At 24.8% G+C, this 21,256-nt stretch overlaps 2 protein-coding genes across 4 annotated transcripts in view; one reads left to right on the plus strand and one right to left on the minus strand.

The window, feature by feature from the left end:
- LOC127289191 (gamma-aminobutyric acid receptor alpha-like) overlaps nt 1-21,256 on the minus strand; it is a 33,288-nt gene that overhangs the window by 6,295 nt on the left and 5,737 nt on the right. For both annotated transcript variants that reach the window (XM_051316992.1, XM_051316991.1), the window contains exons 2-4: nt 9,202-9,342; nt 6,380-6,572; nt 4,282-4,502 (exon numbers count right to left, since the gene is read on the minus strand). In XM_051316992.1, coding sequence (XP_051172949.1) covers nt 4,282-4,502; nt 6,380-6,572; nt 9,202-9,260 — 473 coding nt within the window. In that variant the 5' untranslated portion in view covers nt 9,261-9,342. The remainder of the gene's footprint in view (nt 1-4,281; nt 4,503-6,379; nt 6,573-9,201; nt 9,343-21,256) is intronic.
- On the plus strand, nt 12,018-15,938 carry LOC127289192 (putative mediator of RNA polymerase II transcription subunit 24). 2 transcript variants are annotated; one of them, XM_051316993.1, is made up of 5 exons: nt 12,018-12,160; nt 13,026-13,222; nt 14,194-14,405; nt 14,635-14,939; nt 15,495-15,938. In XM_051316993.1, the coding sequence occupies exons 2-5, from the start codon at nt 13,076-13,078 to the stop codon at nt 15,722-15,724; spliced, it is 894 nt and encodes a 297-aa protein (XP_051172950.1). In that variant the 5' UTR covers nt 12,018-12,160; nt 13,026-13,075; the 3' UTR covers nt 15,725-15,938. The 2 variants fall into 2 exon arrangements, with proteins under 2 accessions (XP_051172950.1, XP_051172951.1); XM_051316994.1 differs by having other exon boundaries at nt 12,033-12,159; nt 13,024-13,222; nt 14,650-14,939.

Here is a 21,256-nt window from a genome sequence, read left to right on the forward strand (position 1 = left end):
CTAGAGCGTTAAGTGTACACACATACGTGCCTTCATAACGCTCTGACTAACTTTGTGAGAGATGTTCCACAATTTTCCTTTACTCTCAAAATATATTCTCTGGGCAGTTTCCAATTTTCCAAATTGCACACTTATATATATTTCAAAAAAATGTCATCTCTCTCTCAAGTTTTGACATAATTGAAACAAGAAGTTGCATTCAAAAATTACTCCACTGGCATATTGGTTATTTATTAAAATGTGCCTCCCCTAACTTCAAAATTATTAGAATATATTGATAATATCGATTATTTCGCTTTGTAACAATATTATTAAGTTTCAATTTTCTTTCGTTCCAGATTTCTATATATTTTTAGAAATACAGTATAAAAAATGAAAAATAAATCCGTTTCTAATAATAATAATATATACGAGTAATATCAGAAATGGAAGAGAGAGTTTTTATATTTAAAAAAAAATTTTTTTTGAGACGTATATGTACATATATATATATATGTTATTATGTATAGAACTTTGCGAAATATCTCCATTGGAAAATATCCCATTTGACATTCACGCCATGTCCTGTTTCCGCGAATCGAGACACGTTTCACTTTCCGCCGGAAAAATCGACCCCACGTTTTAAGGGTATTACATGGAAAATTCACGTTTACTCAACACCACTTGGTAAATATATATATACTCTTTCCGAAGTAAATTCATTTTTACTCGAAAATGACTGATTTTTTTTTTTTTCTACAAAAGCGAAATATTTCGTTTTTTTAATTAAAAGTATTTTTTTGGGGGAATTTTATATCTAATTTTAGTATTGTAAATTAATATTAATTAAATAATACATTAAATATTTAAAAATTTGTAATTCGCGCCAATTTGACATCTGTTTTACCGACCAATTAACATAACCTATAATTTCTTGTATCTTAGGGGGCCCTTTCTTCAGTATACTCTCTAAATCTGAATTAGTAAAAATGTTTACTAATTTGAAATAGTGACTCACTTTTTGCTTCTGAATTAGTAAAATTTTACTAATTATTAGTAACTTTTATTAACAATTAGTAAAATTTAACTAATTCAGAAACAAAAATTGAGTCACTAATTCAAATTAGTAAACATTTTTACTAATTCAGATTTAGAGAGTATACTGAAGAAAGGGCCCTAAGATACAAGAAATTATAGGTTATGTTAATAGGTCGGTAAAACAGATGGTAAATTGGCGCGAATTACAAATTTTTAAATATTTAAAATTTTTTACTAATTATTAGTAACTTTTACTAACAATTAGTTAAAACAAAACTTGAGTCACTAATTCAAATTAGTAAACATTTTTACTAATTCAGATTTAGAGAGTACGTAAGATATTTTTATTTTTAGCCTATAGTAGAATTTAGAATAAATTTTGCAAAAAAACTAGAATATTTTTTCTTAGAATTTCTTATTCCACTAATATATATATATATATTCAAAATTGAAAATAATTTTTCTTCACCAGCTTCATATATGATAACAAAATTTCGTAGATTATTTTTCTGACCCTATCTTCATTTCTATACAGTCATGAGGCCTCTCATCCGCAGAATTCAAAATCACAAAAAGGCTTATAAAAAAAACGGATTTCTCCCCTTCTTATACATAAACCTTCGTTCAGTGGAAAAAGGATTAGCTTTGATAAATGATCGGCATATTTCGAAAGCGCGGCGCACCGGTCATTTTCCACAAGAAATTGGCAAATTCTTCTTTTCGAGAGGATTCGAAAAAATCCTTTCTAAATTGCGAATCCTATATTTATCAGGAAATAATAGAAAAGTTGATTAATTGCATAATTTCACATTTTGCGCCGAAATGAAAAAAGAAAATTTTTTTTTATCTCTTATAAAACAAAAATTCTAGTTTATTTCTTTTAAATAATTAACAATTATCCTCATGACAAAAGGATATCCATATCAATGGTCGATATCCTAGAATGGTCCCCAGGATATCTTGGGATATCCCTAGGATATCCAAACCGCCGGTCTGTGGGACATCAACAGGACATCCATAGGATATCCACAGGATATCCCTAAGACATCCACAAAATATCTATTGGATATTATATCGCAGGATATCCATGGGATATCCTCAGGATGTACGTGGGATATTCTTAGGATATTCACGGGATATTTAATATCTCAATATATATTTTTAAAGGTTAAAATTGTTAAGCTAATATAATGAATAATAATATAATAAAAACAAAAATCTTATGAGCTTCTAATTTATTTTAAATGAAGATATCTATGGGATATCCTGACAATATCTATGGGATATCTGGAGGACATTTATGAAAGTCTATAGAGATATCCAGAAGATATCCTCAGATATCCATGGGATATCCAAAGGATATCCAAACCGACGATTTTTTGGATATCCTTAAGAGATCCTTTTGATATCCATAGGACATCCCTAGGATATCTGCGGGATATTATCAATATATCCCAAGATATCTTGTATTATTAGGGTAGTTATATGTTAAAAAAACTTCTTTTTTTTTAAATTTGTTTTTGTTACGAAAAGTGAGTAACAAAAATGGAAATTGAGATTAAAAAAAAAAAAAAAAAAAAGAAGTGCAAAGGCACGATTAGAGGATCACGTATGTGGAATGTTTGCTCTATATACTTTATTAGCGCAAGCTCGTAGTAGGAAACCTCGACAAACTGTCTCAACAGCAATTACTCGCTGTGAAAACCAATAAGGACACTTTCATCCTCTCTTTTGCTGAAACAGGATTTGCGGATGAATAGCTATATAAAAGCTTACAAAACCTAATCAGAAGGTAAAATAAATCCCATTGATTACAGTTTCATTAGAAAATTTGTTTCTTAATTCGAATTTCAATCAAATTTACATTTATATATCTCCCTTTCTCTCTCTCTCTCTCTCTCTCTCTCTCTCTCTCTCTCTCTCTCTCTCTCTCTCTCTCTCTCTCTCTCTCTCTCTCTCTCTCTCTCTCTCTCTCTCTCTCTCTCTCTCTCTATATATATATCTATATATTGAATTTATATATTTTATTCGCTTTTTTTTCTATATATATATTGAATTTATATTTAAATCGAGTATCAATCAAGTTTTAGGTTTATTCGAATATCAATGGAATTTATATTTCATTTGAAAATCAATCTTTATTTATTTTTAACTCCCAGTATCAATCAAAAAAAAAAAAAAAAAATTTTTTCGCAAATTGTTACTTTATTTTTATTAACTGTCACACTGTATTGATACTAGATTTAAATAATTTAAAAAGAAATTAAATTAAAATACCATATAATACTTTTGGAACTGTAAATACATTTTTTTTCGAAAATAATTAAAATTGGAATTTTCTATTCAATTTGCAATCAATTTTAAAATTGATAACTTGGAATATTAACTTATTTGCAAAAAAAAGGATCATTTATAAAATAGAAAAAAATTTTTTTTTGTCGGAAATATTAAAGCTCAGAGTAATCTGCTTTGAATCTCGTGTCCTTTGATTGGACTCGGTTCATTGATTCGCGTGCAATTTTCGTTTACAATATATATATATATATATATTCATAATCAAATTTTATTGGCTATTGGGAATTAGAAAGAAAGAAAAAAATTTTTTTTTTACACTTCTATACGCTTCGTTAATTACGAAAAAACAAATTTTTAGTTACAAATTGTTTCCTTCTATTGGTGTTAAATTGACTTGAAATTTTTCCTTTTAACTATAAAACAAAAAATTAAGGGAACAGAAATTTTTGTTTTTTGTAAATTGAATAAAAAAAAATTAAAAATTTTATATCTTTGAAACTATTGCGGAACATTCGCTGAGAGCGTTTTGTAGTACCAATTTTCGCCACTAGGTTTAAAAGTTATTCTGATTGGTGGAAACTGGACTATTTTCGATTTAAAAAAAAGCGGAACATCCGCTAAGAGCGTTTTGTAGTACCAATTTTCGCCACTAGGTTTAAAAGTTACTCTGATTGGTGGAAACTGGACTCCTTTCGATTTAAAAAAAAGCGGAACATCCGCTGAGAGCGTTTTGTAGTACCAATTTTCGACACTGGGTTTAAAAGTTATTCTGATTGGTGGAAACTGGACTACTTTCGATTTAAAAAAAAATTCAATAGAGAGCGTTTTGCAGTAATGGATATTCCAATACTTATTTGTAATTCAATTAGTTTTTCGATATTACAAAAAAAAAAAAAAAAAATTGAAATATATGTAAAAAGAAATACAAAGAAAATTGATAAAATATTTTAAAAAAAAAGAAAACAGTACCTGGAACTGTAGAGCACACGACCATCTTTATAAAGTCGGACAAATTTATTGGGACTAGTGATGGTGTGAAGGTAACTATGTTTTCCATTGTAAAAATATGTATCTGGCTTCCAGATTCGTTGAAGCATGGAAATACTTAGTGCCAGATGTTCTTTGTTTCCTTGAAATGCCAAACGTCGATCGACCCACGATTGCCGGAAGTAACAATCCATTGAATAGGTCTAGATAAAGAAAATAAAAAAATTTCTTTTTAGAAATAATAGAATCCGTCTCAATATATAAAAATGTAAAATAAATTTTAAAATATAAAAATATAATATATAATATACAATATTTATATAAAATTTAATATACAATATTTATATAATGCATAATATATAAATATATTTAAATAATACACGTAACGTTACACGAGAGAAGGGACCTTACGTCAAAAACATTTTTAGGTTATGTTAACATTTTATCAAAGTAAAACTATCACTAAACATAACCTAAAATTTTTATTGATGTAAAGTCACTTCGCTCGTGAAGAAATTAATCCAAGACGCAAAAAATTATAGGTTATGTTTAGAAATTTTTACCCTCACAATAAAAGGATATCCTGAGGATTTCCTAAACTAATGTAGGATATCCTGAAAACGTTCATAGGATATCCTCAGAACATCCAAACCGCCGTTACGTAGGATATTTTTGGGATATCCTGGGATATCCTGAGAATATTCCAGGGATATCCTAGTGATATCGTGGGGATATTCTTGGGATAAACTTGGTATATCGTTAAAATATTCTAGAAATATCGCTAAGATCTCCCTAGGATATCATTATGATTCAAATTTTGACTATTTGAGATAGCGATTTTTTATACAAATAGGTTTCCCGTGATTGTCAATCATCTTTCAAATCTGGGCTGTTACCTTAGAACGTAATTGGACGTCCTGAGGATATCCTTGGGACGTTCTAAGGATATCCACAGGATATCCTAATAATATCCAGGGAAATAATTAGGATATCCCTGGGACATCCTTAGATATCCCTGGGATATCCTAACCGCCGCTACTTTGGATATCCTTAAAGTATCCTTAGGATATCTTTGGGGTATCCCTAGGATATCCATAGGATATCCTAACCGCCGCTACTTTGGATATCCTTAAAGTATCCTTAGGATATCTCTGGGGTATCCCTAGGATATCCAAGGGATGTTTTGGGAATATCCTAGGATATCTGATGCTGTGAGGGTAAGACACACAAAGAGGATCAAATTAAATTTTTGTTAATTTTAATAATCATAAATAATTTTTCCCTTTCTAACCGAGTTTAATAGGTAATTTTATTGAAAAAAGAATTGTTGCATTTTTCTCAGAACAATTAGAAAAGATTCTTTTTCATTTTTTTTTTTTTTTTTATTTTTTTTTAAATCAATATGTAGGTACATAAAGGAATTGAATCTTTCGAATAAATCCTAATCACGATGACCTATCGAGAGGCACTTCCCTCGCATGTGAAGTACATTTGCAACGATTGAAAAGCTTCTTGACCACAATGACCATTCAATATAAAATCCCATCGAGAATTACTACATCTCAAGTGTACCCTCTTTTTTTTTTTTTTTTTTTTTTTTTTTTTGCAAAAAAACAAAAATCTAGAATTATTTGCTATACGTTTATTTTATTTTTTTTAAAACTGATCGATATCATTATTTCTTTTACTTTGTATTTTTATTAAATTTTCATTATTTTTTTCCCCCACAGGAAAATTAAATTTTTTATTTTTAAGAAATTTTTTTCATTTTAAATTACCTACACTTATATAACATATATATAACAATACATTTGAAAATTGAGTTCTTCTTATTTTAAATGGAAATTTTTTTTTCACTCATCTAAATCGAATTTCGTACAAATTTGTTCTCTGAAACCATTTTTTTTTCACAAATCCAATATATATTTTTTTTTCCCCACGACAATCGAATTTCAAAATAAATTCACCAAATTATAAATTTTTTTTTTAAAATTTTAGTTGCAGATATTCATTGAGAATTTTTTGTTTCACGATTTAATAATAATTAAATGGAATAAAATTTCAATAATATAAATTTTACCATATCAACTTCCGAAATGGGTCCCATGCTTCGGACCATAATATCAACTTCAACGGTAGCAGGAGGACCTCCAAAATCTGGTCTTACACTGTTATCGTAACCGCGTAACAAATTATCCAAAAGTTCACTAATATTACTGTGATTATTGCTCTGTGTTCTTTGACGAGTCGATGCTTTCGGTCCAGTTGCAGCGCTAGAAACAAAAAAAATTAATTTTCTATTTTTATTTACAAAATTTCAATTATTTTTTTGTCATTTTATTTCCTAGATACAAAAAAAATAATTATTTTATTCCCTAGGGCCAAAAATATCACTTTATTGCCTAGGGACTAAAACGGTTATTTTAATCCCTAGAATAAAAACGGCATTTTATTCCCTAGGAGCAAAAAGGATTACTTTACTCCCTAGGGACAAAATGGGTAATTTTATTCCCTAGGGCCAAAAAGGATTACTTTACTCCCTAGGGACAAAATGGGTTATTTCATTCCCTAGGGACAAAAATGTCACTTTATTGCCTAGGGACTAAAACGGTTATTTTAATCCCTAGAACAAAAAGGGCATTTTATTCACTAGGGACGAAAATGATTACTTTACTCCCTAGGGACAAAATAGGCTATTTTATTCCCTAGGAGCAAAAAGGAACACTTTACTCTCTAGAAACAAAATAGGCCATTTTATTTCCTAGGGCCAAAAAGGATTACTTTACTCCCTAGGGACAAAATGGGTTATTTTATTCCCTAGGGACAAAATAGGCTATTTTATTCCCTAGAACAAAATACGGTGCTTTATTTATTATCTAAGATTAAAAAGGATTACTTTGTTAGAAATTAAATGGGGACAAAATGTACTCTATGAAAATTTTGTAGTAGTAGTAGTAAAAATTAGTAAAAATTATGATTATAATAATTATTAGGTATATTCTTCTATAAAAAATAGGAATGCCAAATTCTGTACCTAATTAAATTTTTTTCATTTTTTAAAAATTTTCAAATTTTTTACCACCGTATATAAATAATACCGTCTTTTGAATCCAATTTTAAAGCCATTTGAAATTCTCTGCCTTGAATTGAAAGCTTTCTTTGAAAAGAAGTTTAACTTATGAGCTTTAAATTTGACTCGAAAGGCTTTTAGAGAAAAATTCAATTTTTTTTTTTTCACTGAAATTTATTTCAATTTTGAAACTGAGAGATTGATAGAGATGGGAGGAGGGGAGGGGCGAACAAGCAAAATTTAAATATAAATAAAAAATATAATTGTTATAAATTATTATTATTACTTTTTTTTGTAAGGGTAAATAATTAAATATTGACTTTAAGTTAAACGAAAGAAAAAAATAAAATTTTTTACAGTTAAATAAAATTTTTTTTTTTAACTCAATTTTCAATCATCTTTCAATCAAGTTGGATTAAGTTTATTTTCACCTTTTGAGGTACACAGTATAACCTTACCCAGTTTCTGATTTGCACACACAGCTATATAAAGTGATGTAAATAGCAAATTCTCCTGAAACTTTTGATTTCAAATCGGAAGTCTACACCAAACTCTGGGCAAAGTATAATGTGAAACTAACTATAAATGATGAAAAAAGAGAAGAAAATCTTTTCAACTTTTCCAAAGCAGGAGGGAAACGATCAAAAATTCAGTTTCGAAACAGAAAAAAAAAATTTAGTTACATAATCTTTGGCGTGTACTTTAGGAAAAAAGCCAATAAAAAAATATTTTATTAAATAAAAATTAAATTAATTAATTTAATCCAAACTATAATTCAAATTAATAATCATAATCTTTGGCATACTTTAGGAAAAACACCAATAATAAATATTTTATTAAATATAAATTATGTTAATTAATTTAATTCAAACTATAATTCAAATTAATAATCATAATCTTTGGCATACTTTAGGAAAAACACCAATAATAAAATTTTTTTATTAAATATGAATTAAATTAATTAATTTAATCGAAATTATAATTCAAATTAAATTAAAAAATTTAATTCACATTTATTTTTTTATCCTGTAAAAAAATAACAAAGGAGAATAAAAATTTTTTTTATTTGATTTAGATAAATTCAAATTGGGTATTTACGTAAATAACGATTCTTGGAAATTTTTCTTCTTTTTTTTTCTATTTACTCAAAGAATCGGGATTTACGTTTACTATTCCGATTCGCGAGATTTCCAGATCCGTCATTTGGAAAAAAAAGCGCGCGCGTCGATACTCGGAAAAGTTACGGGAAAGCAATTTCACGGCAGAGGAAAATCACGAGACGAGACTGGATTATAAGTCTGACGAGAGTTCTTAAACGAAGATTACGTGGGAATAAAAAACCAAGTGCTTTAGAAAGAGAGTGAGAGAAAAAACTTTTTTATTTTTTTTTAAGTACGCTATAATTAAGGGAGAACAAACTGGAAAATTGTTCTTTTTTTTCCAATCTTAATCAATTTTCAAGCGGAAATCCGTAACATATATATCACAATTTGAATTAATAAAAAAAATTTAGAATATAGTAATCAATAAAAATTAGTTTTAAACTAATATTAAAAATTTTAAATTAATTTATAATAATTTAAATTTTTAAAATTTTTAATTATAATAATTAAATTAATCTAAACTAGTTTTTCTTAAATTCATTTTTACAAAGAAAAATTAATCAAAACTTGTTTTCGAATTTAAAAGAAAAATGAAATATAATTAATATTATATAAATTTAATTATTGAGAGTAATCGAGATGGATATATTTGGGAGGAAATGAGAAAATTTACAGAGGCGCACTTGACACCCGAGATTTGAGTTAGGAGAAAGTTTCGAGTACACTTACAGAAATGAGGCGTAGGATGTAATTAAATTGGCGAAGGCGAGCAGGACTCGTTGCTTCATGATCGACACCAACGGGTCCTCCCTTTTTCTCTACTCGATCGGATCATCAATTTGATTTGCTTCAACCCCTTGAAATTGTTTTCTGTAATTAGAAAAAAGAAATTCACTTCCTTTAATTTAACTGTTTTAAAAAACACAAAATAAATTCCACATAAGTTCTCAGCAATAACGATAGTGGAAGAATGAATGGGGACTAAGCGGGGACCCCTTTTTATACAACTGCCGTCCAACAGGAGAGAGGGTAGCGCGCAGCGATTGGCCGTCCGTTGGTAGTGAAAGTTCCACGCGGAGAGTGCGGCCAATCAGAGCGCGCTACCCCCTCTCCCGTTGCACGGTAGTTGTATAAAAAGGGGTCCGCTCGACTGATCGCTTCATTCTTTAGGCAACGCCACTGCTGATACATTGCTAATAAAATCAATTCTAATTCAAGAAATTCGTTACTGTATTTCGCCTAAACCTTTTACTTTCTTCTTATCAACAAAAATGTTTTCTTTTACTTTTTAAATTATAAATAAATTAATTACTTTAATTAAAATTATTCATCTGCTTTCAATATTAATTAATTTTTGAAAAATAAAAATTCCAATCGCATAGACACAAATTTCAATAATCAAACGGATTTGACAATTAACATGAAATTTAAATGACCTTTTTAGAACGAGAAATGGAATTAAACGCTTCTGCGTTCAGCATATGAATAGCGGTAGGTTGAGTGCTACCTACAAACACGCGCGGTATACAAGAAAAGGCTAAATTGTGCGAGAGTGCAAATAGAAAACCATCGTCCCCCCCCCTTCCTTCTCATCATCATCATCCGGTGGATCAAAAGGATTCCTTTTGTGAAACTCAATTACCGTCGAGTACAAACAAATAATTCCGATAATAGTGACACCGATCCAGTGGTCAGACGTTAATTTTATTGAACTCCCTCTGATTATCGTTCAATCAGAATATTGGAATTGTGTTCCTCGCTGTGTAAATTAAACAGGTAATTACGAATGTTTGTCGCTGTAATTGGCTGTGACCAAAGTATAGAAGAAAAAAAAAATATATATATATATAATAAAAGACTTGGGGAGGAAAAAGAAAAAATAAATTTGTACATGGTGACATTCAATGAAAAGACAGTTAATGATTTTGCACAAGTTCGCAGTGTATTAAAGGACACACAAGGTGGCAAATCACACGCCAACTCGAAACATTTAATTTGTGATTGCAACTTGGCGATGGCACCAAATCAACGTCAACAGAGATTTCTCTATTGGATTCCCGAACACATCAAAGGCAAATGGGATTTTGGCAATTACTAGCATCATTCATGAGAAATTTTATTATTGTAATTTAAAATAGTGGGGTGGAATCTATTTTTTTTTTGTTCGCACTGATTGTACTTTTTTTTCTCTCTTCATTAGTTTTTTGCGAATAAAGTTTATATTGCGAAAAAAAAATGTTGTTTCGAAAATCGAACATAACCTTAAAAATTTAGGTCATGGGGTTAATGTAATTTGATAATTCAAGAACGAAAGGTCAAAGATGAACATAACCTCAAAAATTAGATCAAAGAGTAAATATAACCTGATAGTTCAAGGGCAAAAGGTTAAAGAGTATAAATATATAACCTAAAAATTTAGTTAAAGGTAGTAAACATAACCTGATAGTTTAACGAGCAAATGGTCGAAAAGCATAAACATAACCTTGAAATTTAGCCAAATATAATCGTAAAAAATTAGGATCGTAAATTCAAGATCGAGAACATAACCTCAAAATTTAATACTTGTCCTACATAACCTCAAAAATTTCAATAAAATTGGCTAAAAATTGAATATATTAAATATAGATATTATTTAGGAGAAAAATATTATTGAAAAATTAAAAAAAAATTTTGAGGTTATGTTAGTTGGTTTCTTTTTAAGCGTGAAATTTTTTTTTTCTTTCACACCTCTTGAAAAGTAAGTCAATCGAATAATAAATTGGAATTTAGTTTTAGAAGTTGAAGTCGTCGTGCAACTTTAATAATCTCTTATTTTCGCTTTTCCGGTTGAGAAATTCTTCGACAACTATTTCGAAAAGTATTTCGCGAGAACGATTGTACGCATTGAATTAGTTTTCAAATTTTGGCAAATTCTATGTCAAAATTGTATTATATTACTATATATATATATATATATATATATATATATATATATATATATATATATTTAATATTACAAATTGGAAATATTTTCACAGGAAAGGAATTTATCTTGTTAATATTATAAAAACGGAATTCAAAAATATTTTGTAATTTTTTTTTTTTCAAAATTCACAAAAGTTTTTTTTTACCAATTGCAAAAATATATTATTAATTTTTTTAAAAATAAATTTTGAATTTATTTTGAATTAAATATTTGTTAATTAATTATTTTTTATTAAATTTAAATAATTATTAATTACAATTAAATATTATGTTAATTAATTAAAAATTAAAATAATTTATTATTTAAATTAAATATTAATAATTGTTTATTATTAATTAATTAATTAATTAATTAATTAATTACTTAATTATTTATGGTTATTTAATTATTAATTTATTAATTACTTAATTATTTATTAGTTATTTAATTATTAATTAATTAATTAATTATTTATTTATTATTATTAATTAAATATTAATTATTAAAAATTAAAATAATTATTACAGTGACAAAATTAAATTCGCATCGTTTTTTTCTCCACCGTGAAAACAATTGAAAATCATATTTTGCTAAGCAACGAGTCGCAAACAAATTGTTTTTTTCGCAGTTTCTTCAGGATCGTTCGTGTTTTAAGTTTGAAAAAAATTCCCGTATTTTCCAAATCTCATGATTTCGCAGTTTTTGAGTAGTTTTCATTGCGATCACTCAATTTCCCAAAAAAAGGTACCGTTAAAATAAATTCTCTAAAAAAAAATTAATTTTCTTTTCTTTACTAACTTTGTTTTTATTTGGAAAATTTTTGGAAAAAAAAATTTTTTTTCTTATGCATCTTAATTTTTTTTTTTTTTTGAAAATTTATTAAATTTTAAAGAAAAAAAATTTTTCACATAATTACAATATTTACAGTCGATTTAAATAAAAAAATATATTTCTCCTTCATTTCCGTTTGGTGTTTGTAATCTTGTGAGGAAAAAAAGAAAAAAAAAAATTTTTTTTTTTTACGATTCAGTGAAAAATAAAAATACGCGACTTTTCACGTGAATCGAAACATTTTTTTTTTTTTCATCCGGAAATGTTCTTCCCTTTTATATTCATCGTATAAGAATCTCGAGTCGTGTGAATTTATGATCTCTTGGCATTTTATATGGTTTTTCAATTTCGCAAAAAAAAAACCGTGTATTGATGATTTATATTGACATGATATACATTTTATATAAAAAAAATTTTTTTTTAATATGTTTAAGGAAAAAATTAAATTTTTTTAAGGGGGGGGGGAATATAAATAATAATTATAATTTTTTTTTTTGCTTTATGAATAAATAAATAAAAAGAAAAAAATAATAATAAATAAAAAATTATTTATTTTTTAACTGGATAAAAATTTGAATTTTTAAAAAAAATTTTTTTAGTACATAAAAATTTAAAAAAAGAAAACTAAAATTCCAAAATAATGAAAAATTATTTAATAATTTATTTATTATTTTATTTATTATTAATTATAATTATTTTTAAAGTAATAAATAAATAAAAAAAAAATAAAGGTAAGAGAAATATTTGAAAATAATAATTTTCATTTTTTTTTTTACAGAATTTGAATTTTCTGCATCTTGTGTTTTTTAAGGCACAAGACAATTCAAAATGGTTCGACCGTCACATCCAAAATTAATGGCCAAAGTTTTGGACGCTGTTGCCATTCTCAGCGAATCAAAAGGATCATCAATACGCGATATTCTTCAGATTGTGAAAAAAGGCTCCAGCGGTCCCAATAGGAATCTCACAATGCAGGTTTGTTAACTTTAAAAAAAAAATTAAAAAAATTTTTTTTTTTATTTTTGATTATAAATTATAAAAAATTAAAAAAAAATTTAGTAAAAAGAATTTATAATTAAAAGATTTAATTATTAAAATTTTTTTTTAATTAAACATTCGTAAATTTGAATTTAAAAAAAAAACACCTTTGCCAAGTTTCGAACCCTGGACGTTGGTTTTGTACTTCCGAGCACTTTACCGCGAGACTAGAAAGTAAAATAAGTTGAAAATAAACCGAAAAAAAAATTTATGAAAATAATTTGCTATCAAAAGAATTTGTAATTCAAATATTTAATTATTTAAGTAAATATTTGTAAATTTAAATAAAAAAAACCAAAAAAAAAATATAAAAAAAAAACACTTTTGGGAAGTTTTGAACCCTGGACGAAGGTTTTGTACGTTTCGAGCACTTTTCCACGAGGCTACATTAAACTAAAATAATCTGGAAATAAATTTTAAAAATAATTAAATATAATATTATAATTAATATAATTAAATTTTCGAATAAAAAGAATTATATAATTAAAAAAAAATTAATTATTTCAACAATTTAAAAAATAAATTAAAAGTAAATAATAAATTGAAATTAAAAAAAAATAAATAAACACCTTTGCTAAGTTTCGAACCCTGGTCGCTTAGGTTGTGAACGTTCCGAGCACTTTACCACGAGGCCAGAAAGTAAAATAATTTAAAAATAAACCCAAAAAAAAATTTAATACAAAAATTTGTTATCAAAAGAATTTGTAATTAAAATATTTAATTATTTAAGTAATATTTAAGTAAATATTTGTAAATTTAAATAAAAAAACCAAAAAAAAAAAAAACACTTTTGGGAAGTTTTGAACCCTGGTCGCTTAGGTTGTGGACGTTCCGAGCACTTTACCACGAGGCTAAAAATTAAAATATTTTTTAAAAAATTTAGAATTAAAAAAAATTTTTTTTTTCAGGTTCAACGTGCTTTGAAACATGCTGTGACTGCAGGTATTCTGCGACATCGAAATGGTCGTTATAAAAATGCAATTGCACTTTCAAAAATCACTCATCCTTCAAATAAACGACGATTTGAAGATGATTACAAAGTCGTTGATGATATGTCAGTTGTTGATGAATCCAAAAAAACCGCAGTGGATCCACTTAGTTCCATTCACGATCGTGGAAAGTAAATAAAAATAAATTTTAATAAAAATTTAATTTAAATTAAATTTAAAAATAAATTTAAAAATAAATAAAAAATTTAATTTATTTAAAAAAATTTTTTTATTTATTATTTTTATTTATTATTAATTTATTTTTTTTTGAATTAGTTAATAAATAAAAATAATAAATAATTTTGACAAAAATTTTGATATAAATTTTTTTAAACAATTTTTTTTTTTAATTTAATTAAGGCCATGTGGTTGTAGTCGGGCTAAAAAGAGGCGAGGAAGTCGCAGTAGAAAGGGAAGCCGCAGAAGGAGGAAGGGAAGTCGTCGACGAGGACGAAGGAGGGGTGACAATGAAGAATATCAAGAAATGGCTCCCGAGAATAATAACAACAACAACAATAATAATAATAATAAAAAATCTTCAATAAAACAATCAAAAGTTCGCGACGATGATCGTCCTCATAAACGAATTATTGATAAATATTCAGAAATTTCGGGCAGCGAACACGAGAGTCGTCTTCGAAATCGAAAATCAAAACCCGACAATGGTATTATTAAAAAAAAAAATTTAATTTAAATTTTAATTTGAAATTATTATTTTTATTTTTAAATTTAATTTTTTCATAAAAAATAGAATTTAAAAAAATTTTTTTTTAAATAGAATTTATTTATAAAAAATTTTTTAAATGCAATAATTTTTTTGACTTATTAAAAAATAAATTAAATTAATAGAAAACATATTCTGTAATTTTTTCTATTAATTTTATTTAACTGTAGATAATTCTTTAATTACATAAAAAAATTAATTTATTTAAAATTTATTCAAAATTTCTCTATTAATTATTAAATTTCTTTTTATTATTGCAAAACTGAATTTTTTTTAATAATTCAAAAATTAATTACTACATTTTTTTCTAATGCAAAAAATTAATTATTAATGTTTTTAATGGAAAATTTAATTTTTACTTTTTTTTATAAAAATTAATTATTAATTTTTGTTAATTAAAAAAAAATAGTAAAAAATTAATTTTGTAAAAATTTTTTCAAAATTTTGGAAATTTGCAAAAAAAAAATAATTTCTTTTTCCTTTCTAACAAAAAAAGGTTTGAGAAGATCGAACTCGAGGCACGATCAGAGAAAAGAATTGTCTGATAAAACAAAAAGACGTTCACAATCACGTCATCGAAGTCAAACGAGAAATGATGCACCAATTGAAGATTTTGACAATCAAAATGCAATGGACTGCGATGATGATGCCAATGAGAATGATAATTCTGGACGTGATGCTAATAATTGTGATACCAAAAACTGCGGAAGCGAAAGTAGTCTTTGAAAAAAAAAAAAAAATTAAAAATAATGTCTCGTAATTTTTCTGAGATAGAATGAGAAAAAAAAATTTTTTCTTTCTCAATTTCTGTACCGTACAGTGGAGAAAAAAAAAGAGTGAACGTAATTTTCTACTATTCTCGCATTGAAATTTAAAAAAAAAAATTTGTTTCTGTTAATTGGTATTGTAAATTTTCGAGTATAAAAATGGATAAATTATTTTTTTAGTTTTTTTTTTTTACAATTTTTTGACGTTTTTGTACTTTTTTTTGAATAAAATTTTGTCTATATAAAAATGTGATTTTTTTCATATGATTTTTGAATTCAGTTACATAATTTAAATAAATTACATGAATAAATTAAATAAATAAATAAATAATTAAAGTAGATAAATAAATAAGTAAAAAAGTAAATAAATTAAATAAAGTAATTAAATAAAATAATTAAATAAATTAATTAATTGCAGTTTATTTACTCTCCCTGCCAAGCGCAAGGTTCGTGGATCCATATAATTAATTAAATTAATTAAATAAACAAAATTTTTTATTTTTTAAATTTATTTTCTTATATTTTTCAATCAATAAATAAATATTTATTTTTATTTTATTTATTCAAACTAAAACTAAATAAATTAATTTATTTACAAAAACTTTATTTAAATTAACTAAATTAAAAACTAATTTAATTAAATTTGATTAATTTGTACTATTAATAAAATTTAATTAATTAAAATATTTTTTTAAAAATTTATTTAATTGAAATTACGTAATTTATTAATTTAGTTAGTAAATTATTTTATCAAATAAATTAATATAATTATTTAAATAAAATTTTTTTTTCTATATTGTTATTAATATTAATAATTTATTTTTATTTAAATTTATTTACTTTAAATACACAATTTATTAATAGTAATAAATAATAGAATTTATTTATTAATTAAAATAATAAATAAAAATATAATTAAATTTGTTATAGGAAAAACCCAATAATAAATATTTTTCGATATTGTTATTTATTTTATCGAAGGTAAAAAATTATTTTTTTTCAATATTGTTATTTATTTTGTTACAGGTAGAAAAATTTTTTTTTCGTCTTTTTATCCCCCCTTAAAAAAAAGGGAAAATAAAAAGTTATATATATATATATATATATATATATATATATATATATATATATATAGGAGGTAAAATTTATTCCAGCTTCCGATTTTTCGCTCGGTCGAACGACGCGAATAGGGAAAGCTTTTTGGTGTTATCGGTTTAGCCAGTGGCACTACGTTCCGGAAAGAATGTCGCGGAGTGGAAAAGCGTCCCGTTTGCAGTAGGAAACATGTCCATTGCAGGATCTTTAACTTTTTGCTCAAAAATTGCATTTTCTATCAGAAAAAAATTTTTCTTTTCTTCCGCGGCTTTATTTTAATTTTTCTTCTTTTTATTCTCTCTTTCTCTTCCACTATTATTTTTCGAAAAATTTTTTTTTCTCAGATTTCAAAATCCCTTCATTTTAATTTTCCAAACAAAATTTGGAAATTTATTTTTAATTTTCCAAACAAAATTTGGAAATTTATTTTTAATTTTCCAAACAAAATTTGGAAATTTATTTTTAATTTTCCAAACAAAATTTGGAAATTTATTTTTAATTTTCCAAACAAAATTTGGAAATTTATTTTTAATTTTCCAAACAAAATTTGGAAATTTATTTTTAATTTTCCAAACAAAATTTGGAAATTTATTTTTAATTTTCCAAACAAAATTTGGAAATTTATTTTTAATTTTCCAAACAAAATTTGGAAATTTATTTTTAATAAATAAAAAAAAAATTTTAAATAAAAATTTATTTTGAAGAATTATTTTTTTTTTTTGGGGGGAAAATAAAAAGATTTCGATTTATTTCTATTCGCGCGCATATGTCAACGAATATCTTGATTGTTCAACAATTTAAACGATAGGTATAGGTACTTTGTAAAGGGTTTTCTTTTATATTCATTTTTTTCTGTTTTTTTTTTTTTTTTTTTTTTTTTTTTTTTTTTGCTGACATCAAGTTGGCCTCGACAGTTTATGTAAATGTGTCAAGAGCATACACATTCTGGTGACATATTTCGAATTTTCTTTCATGTGAAAGAAAGTCGATGATCGTGAAAGAATTTTCTTTGTTGTTTCTTTTGCGCGCCATAAGTTTTTTTTTTTTTTTTTTTTTTTGAAAATGTATAATATTCATCACTCGCGCCATATCGCGGTATCAACAAATCGAGTTTTGAAATAAATTTCAAAAAAACATTTTCATTTCTTGTTTATGAAAATATATTTTTTTTTATTTATATGAATTTTTGCGCTATAATAATAATAATAATTAATTAGATATAGAAATTTTTAATTATTTACAAATAAATAAATAATAAATTTATATAAATAATTTATTATTATAAATAAATTATTATTTATATTTTTATATAAATAATTTTGATTAACAAATAAGTTCATTATTAATAATTGAAAATTTTTTTTTTTAATTTTTATATAATGTTAAAAAATTTATAACGAAATTAAAAAAATTAGTTGGACGTTTTTATTAAAAAATTCTGAAAAAAATTAAGAAGAATTCTTTTAATTTAAAGTTTGTTTTAAATAAAATATTTCATTTATCGCGAACTGGAAAAAAGTAATATAAAATTAAAATTCATATAAATTTGAATGATATTCTCGAGACGAACTGTTTTTTTTTCTCCTTTCCTACTTTTCCTACTTTTTCTACTTTTTTTTTTTTTGAAAGAGTCGAAATCTGAGAAGAAAATGTTTTTCTGGTAAATAGAGTCAGCATTATATAGATATTAGGTCGTTAACAGAATTTTTACAGCTAATCCATTAGGAAAGTAAAAAAGCTCTTTTCTCTCATTAAAGGTTGTCGCGTGAAGCGATAATAAGTGGAACGAGTGGGGAAAAAAGAGTGAGAAAGAGAGAGAGAGTGAGAAAAAGATATGTTACTTTTTTTTATTATTATTATTATTATTATTTTCCACAATTTTTAATCGAGCGTTGAAAAATTGTGTATTCACAACATTAATTTCAACTTAAAAAATATTTCCAACATCTTCCCTTCAATTAATTTTTTAATGAAGCAATATTCTATGCAAATTAAATGCAATTTTTTTTTTCAAAATTTATGAAAATTTAAAAGGTCCAAGTTATTTTGAGACAAAAAAGGAAATTTTGCAAAAAAAAAAAAAATTCATTTTTGGAAATTATGACGAAAATTAAAATTTTAAATACAAAATTCAAAAATAGTTTTAAACGTCATTTTCCTATGAATTTTGATATAGTGATAATGAAAATCACAGTGAAAATTGTGGAAAATCGATTATAATTGTGAAAATCATAGAAAACCATTAAAAAATACGGTTTTTTGAGATTTTGACAAAAAAAAAGGAAATTGAAGAAAAGTATTTAGATAAAAGTTATAGATTTCATCAAAATACATTCTATTTTAAACAACATTTTTGGAAAATGAGTAATTTTTTTTAAAAAATGACAAAAAAACCATAAAAATTATGGATTTTTGCGATTTTGAAAGAAAATATAAAAAATTTGGAAAAAATATGTTAATAAAAGTTGTGTATTTCAATGAAATACATCTGATTTTAAACACAATTTTCTGAAAAATAATTAATTTTTTTAAAAAATGACAAAAAAACCATAAAAATTATGGTTTTTCGTGATTTTCAAAGAAAATATAAAAAATTTGGAAAAAATATGTTAATAAAAGTTGTGTATTTTAATGAAATACATCTGATTTTAAACACAATTTTTTGAAAAATAATTAATTTTGAAAAAAAAATGAAAAAAAAACCATAAAAATTATGGATTTTTTCGATTTTTAAAGAAAATATAAAAAGTATTTTAATAAATGTTGGGTATTTCAATAAAATACATCTGATTTTAAACACAATTTTTTGAAAAATAATTAATTTTTTTAAAAAATGACAAAAAACCATAAAAATTATGGTTTTTTGCGATTTTGAAAGGAAATATAAAAAATTTGAAAAAATATGTTAATAAAAGTTGTGTATTTCAATGAAATACATCTGATTTTAAACACAATTTTCTGAAAAATAATTAATTTTTTTAAAAAATGACAAAAAAACCATAAAAATTATGGTTTTTCGCGATTTTGTTATAAAATATAAAAAATTTAGAAAAACTATTTGAATAAAAATTATATATTTAACTGAAATACATCTAATTTTAAACAACATTTTTTGAAAAATAAGTAATTTTCTGAAAAACTGACAAAAAACTATAAAAGTTTTGTTTTTTTTTTTTTGCGATTTTGACGGAAAATATACAAAATTGGAAAATGTTTTTCAGACAAAAGTTGTAAATCTCATTAAAATACATTATATTTGTAATACATTTTTCCTGAAAAGCAACCAATTTTTCTGAAAAATGCAAAAAAAAATATAACGTAATTTTTTTATACCCGTTTTTAAATTATTCTAACCATAATTTTTCTACTAATTTTAATATTCTGATAATGAAAATAATACTGAAAATTCTCAAAAATTCGAATTTAATTGTTAAAATAATAAAAAAAAACCAAAAAATTTATAGTTTTTTGCGATTTTGACAGAAAATATAAAAAAAATTTGGAAAAAAATGTTATAGATAAAAGTTATATATATATTTCAATAAAATACATTCGATTTTAATCAAATTTTTATTTAAAAACGAGTAATTTTTTAGAGAAACACAAAAAAATCATAAAAATTATGTATTTTTTTTTGTGATTTTCACAAAAAATATAAAAACTGAATGAATTATTTATTATCAGCACTATATCAATCAATATCAAATAGCGTTTGAAAAAACAAAAATTCTCCCTTAAATTTTCAAATAATTTTTTTTTTTTACATTAATTTAATTAATAATTTTGAATATATTAATTAATTTTTTTGTATTCTTTCACAAAAAAAAAAAAAAAAAAACTTTGTATAAAGTACTTTTAAAGTGAAAATGTGATAAATCGGATTTTCAGGAAAATATATATTCAAAGACAAGAAATGGTCTCTCATAGTGATGGAATCTTGTCAAGATAATTAATCCTATTTACTGAGCTTAATTTTGCGCCTCAACCACCCCCCCCCCCTCCTCCACAACACCCCTTACCCAACGCCCTTTTTCCCCTTCTAGAATTCTCTTTCTTCACTGGTGCCTAAACAAAGAAGAAAATAGTGGCAAATGTTCGTTATATATACATAAAGTGCGCAACCAAAGCAGCTTTCCTTGATTTCTAAAGCGAATGAGAGAGAGAGAGAGAGAGAGAGAGAAATTCAAACTCGACTACCATGTAAATCTTACTATCGTCTTTTCTGCTCTTCAAAGTTTATTTGCTGGAAAATGTCAGTTTATGTTGAGGTGTCAGATATAAGTAATAGACATAATTTTGCAAAATAATTTTTTTGCAAAGATAAAAAAAAAATTTCAATATGTTGGGAGGATAAAAAGTAGATAAAAAAAAATATCCCAGTATTATATTTGATAAA

This window comes from Leptopilina boulardi, unplaced genomic scaffold, assembly GCF_019393585.1.
Source record: "Leptopilina boulardi isolate dan_hultmark-lab unplaced genomic scaffold, ZJU_Lbou_2.1 LbouV2_40, whole genome shotgun sequence".
Classification (NCBI taxonomy): Eukaryota; Metazoa; Arthropoda; class Insecta; order Hymenoptera; family Figitidae; genus Leptopilina; species Leptopilina boulardi.

Excerpts from the sequence above, each read along its gene's own strand:
- LOC127289192 (XM_051316993.1), top strand. The coding sequence starts at position 13,076 with ATGGTTCGACCGTCACATCCAAAATTAATGGCCAAAGTTTTGGACGCT. Across the intron at positions 13,223-14,193 it reads ATAGGAATCTCACAATGCAG|GTTCAACGTGCTTTGAAACA; the intron begins GTTTGTTAACTT and ends TTTTTTTTTCAG. Across the intron at positions 14,940-15,494 it reads AAAATCAAAACCCGACAATG|GTTTGAGAAGATCGAACTCG; the intron begins GTATTATTAAAA and ends TAACAAAAAAAG.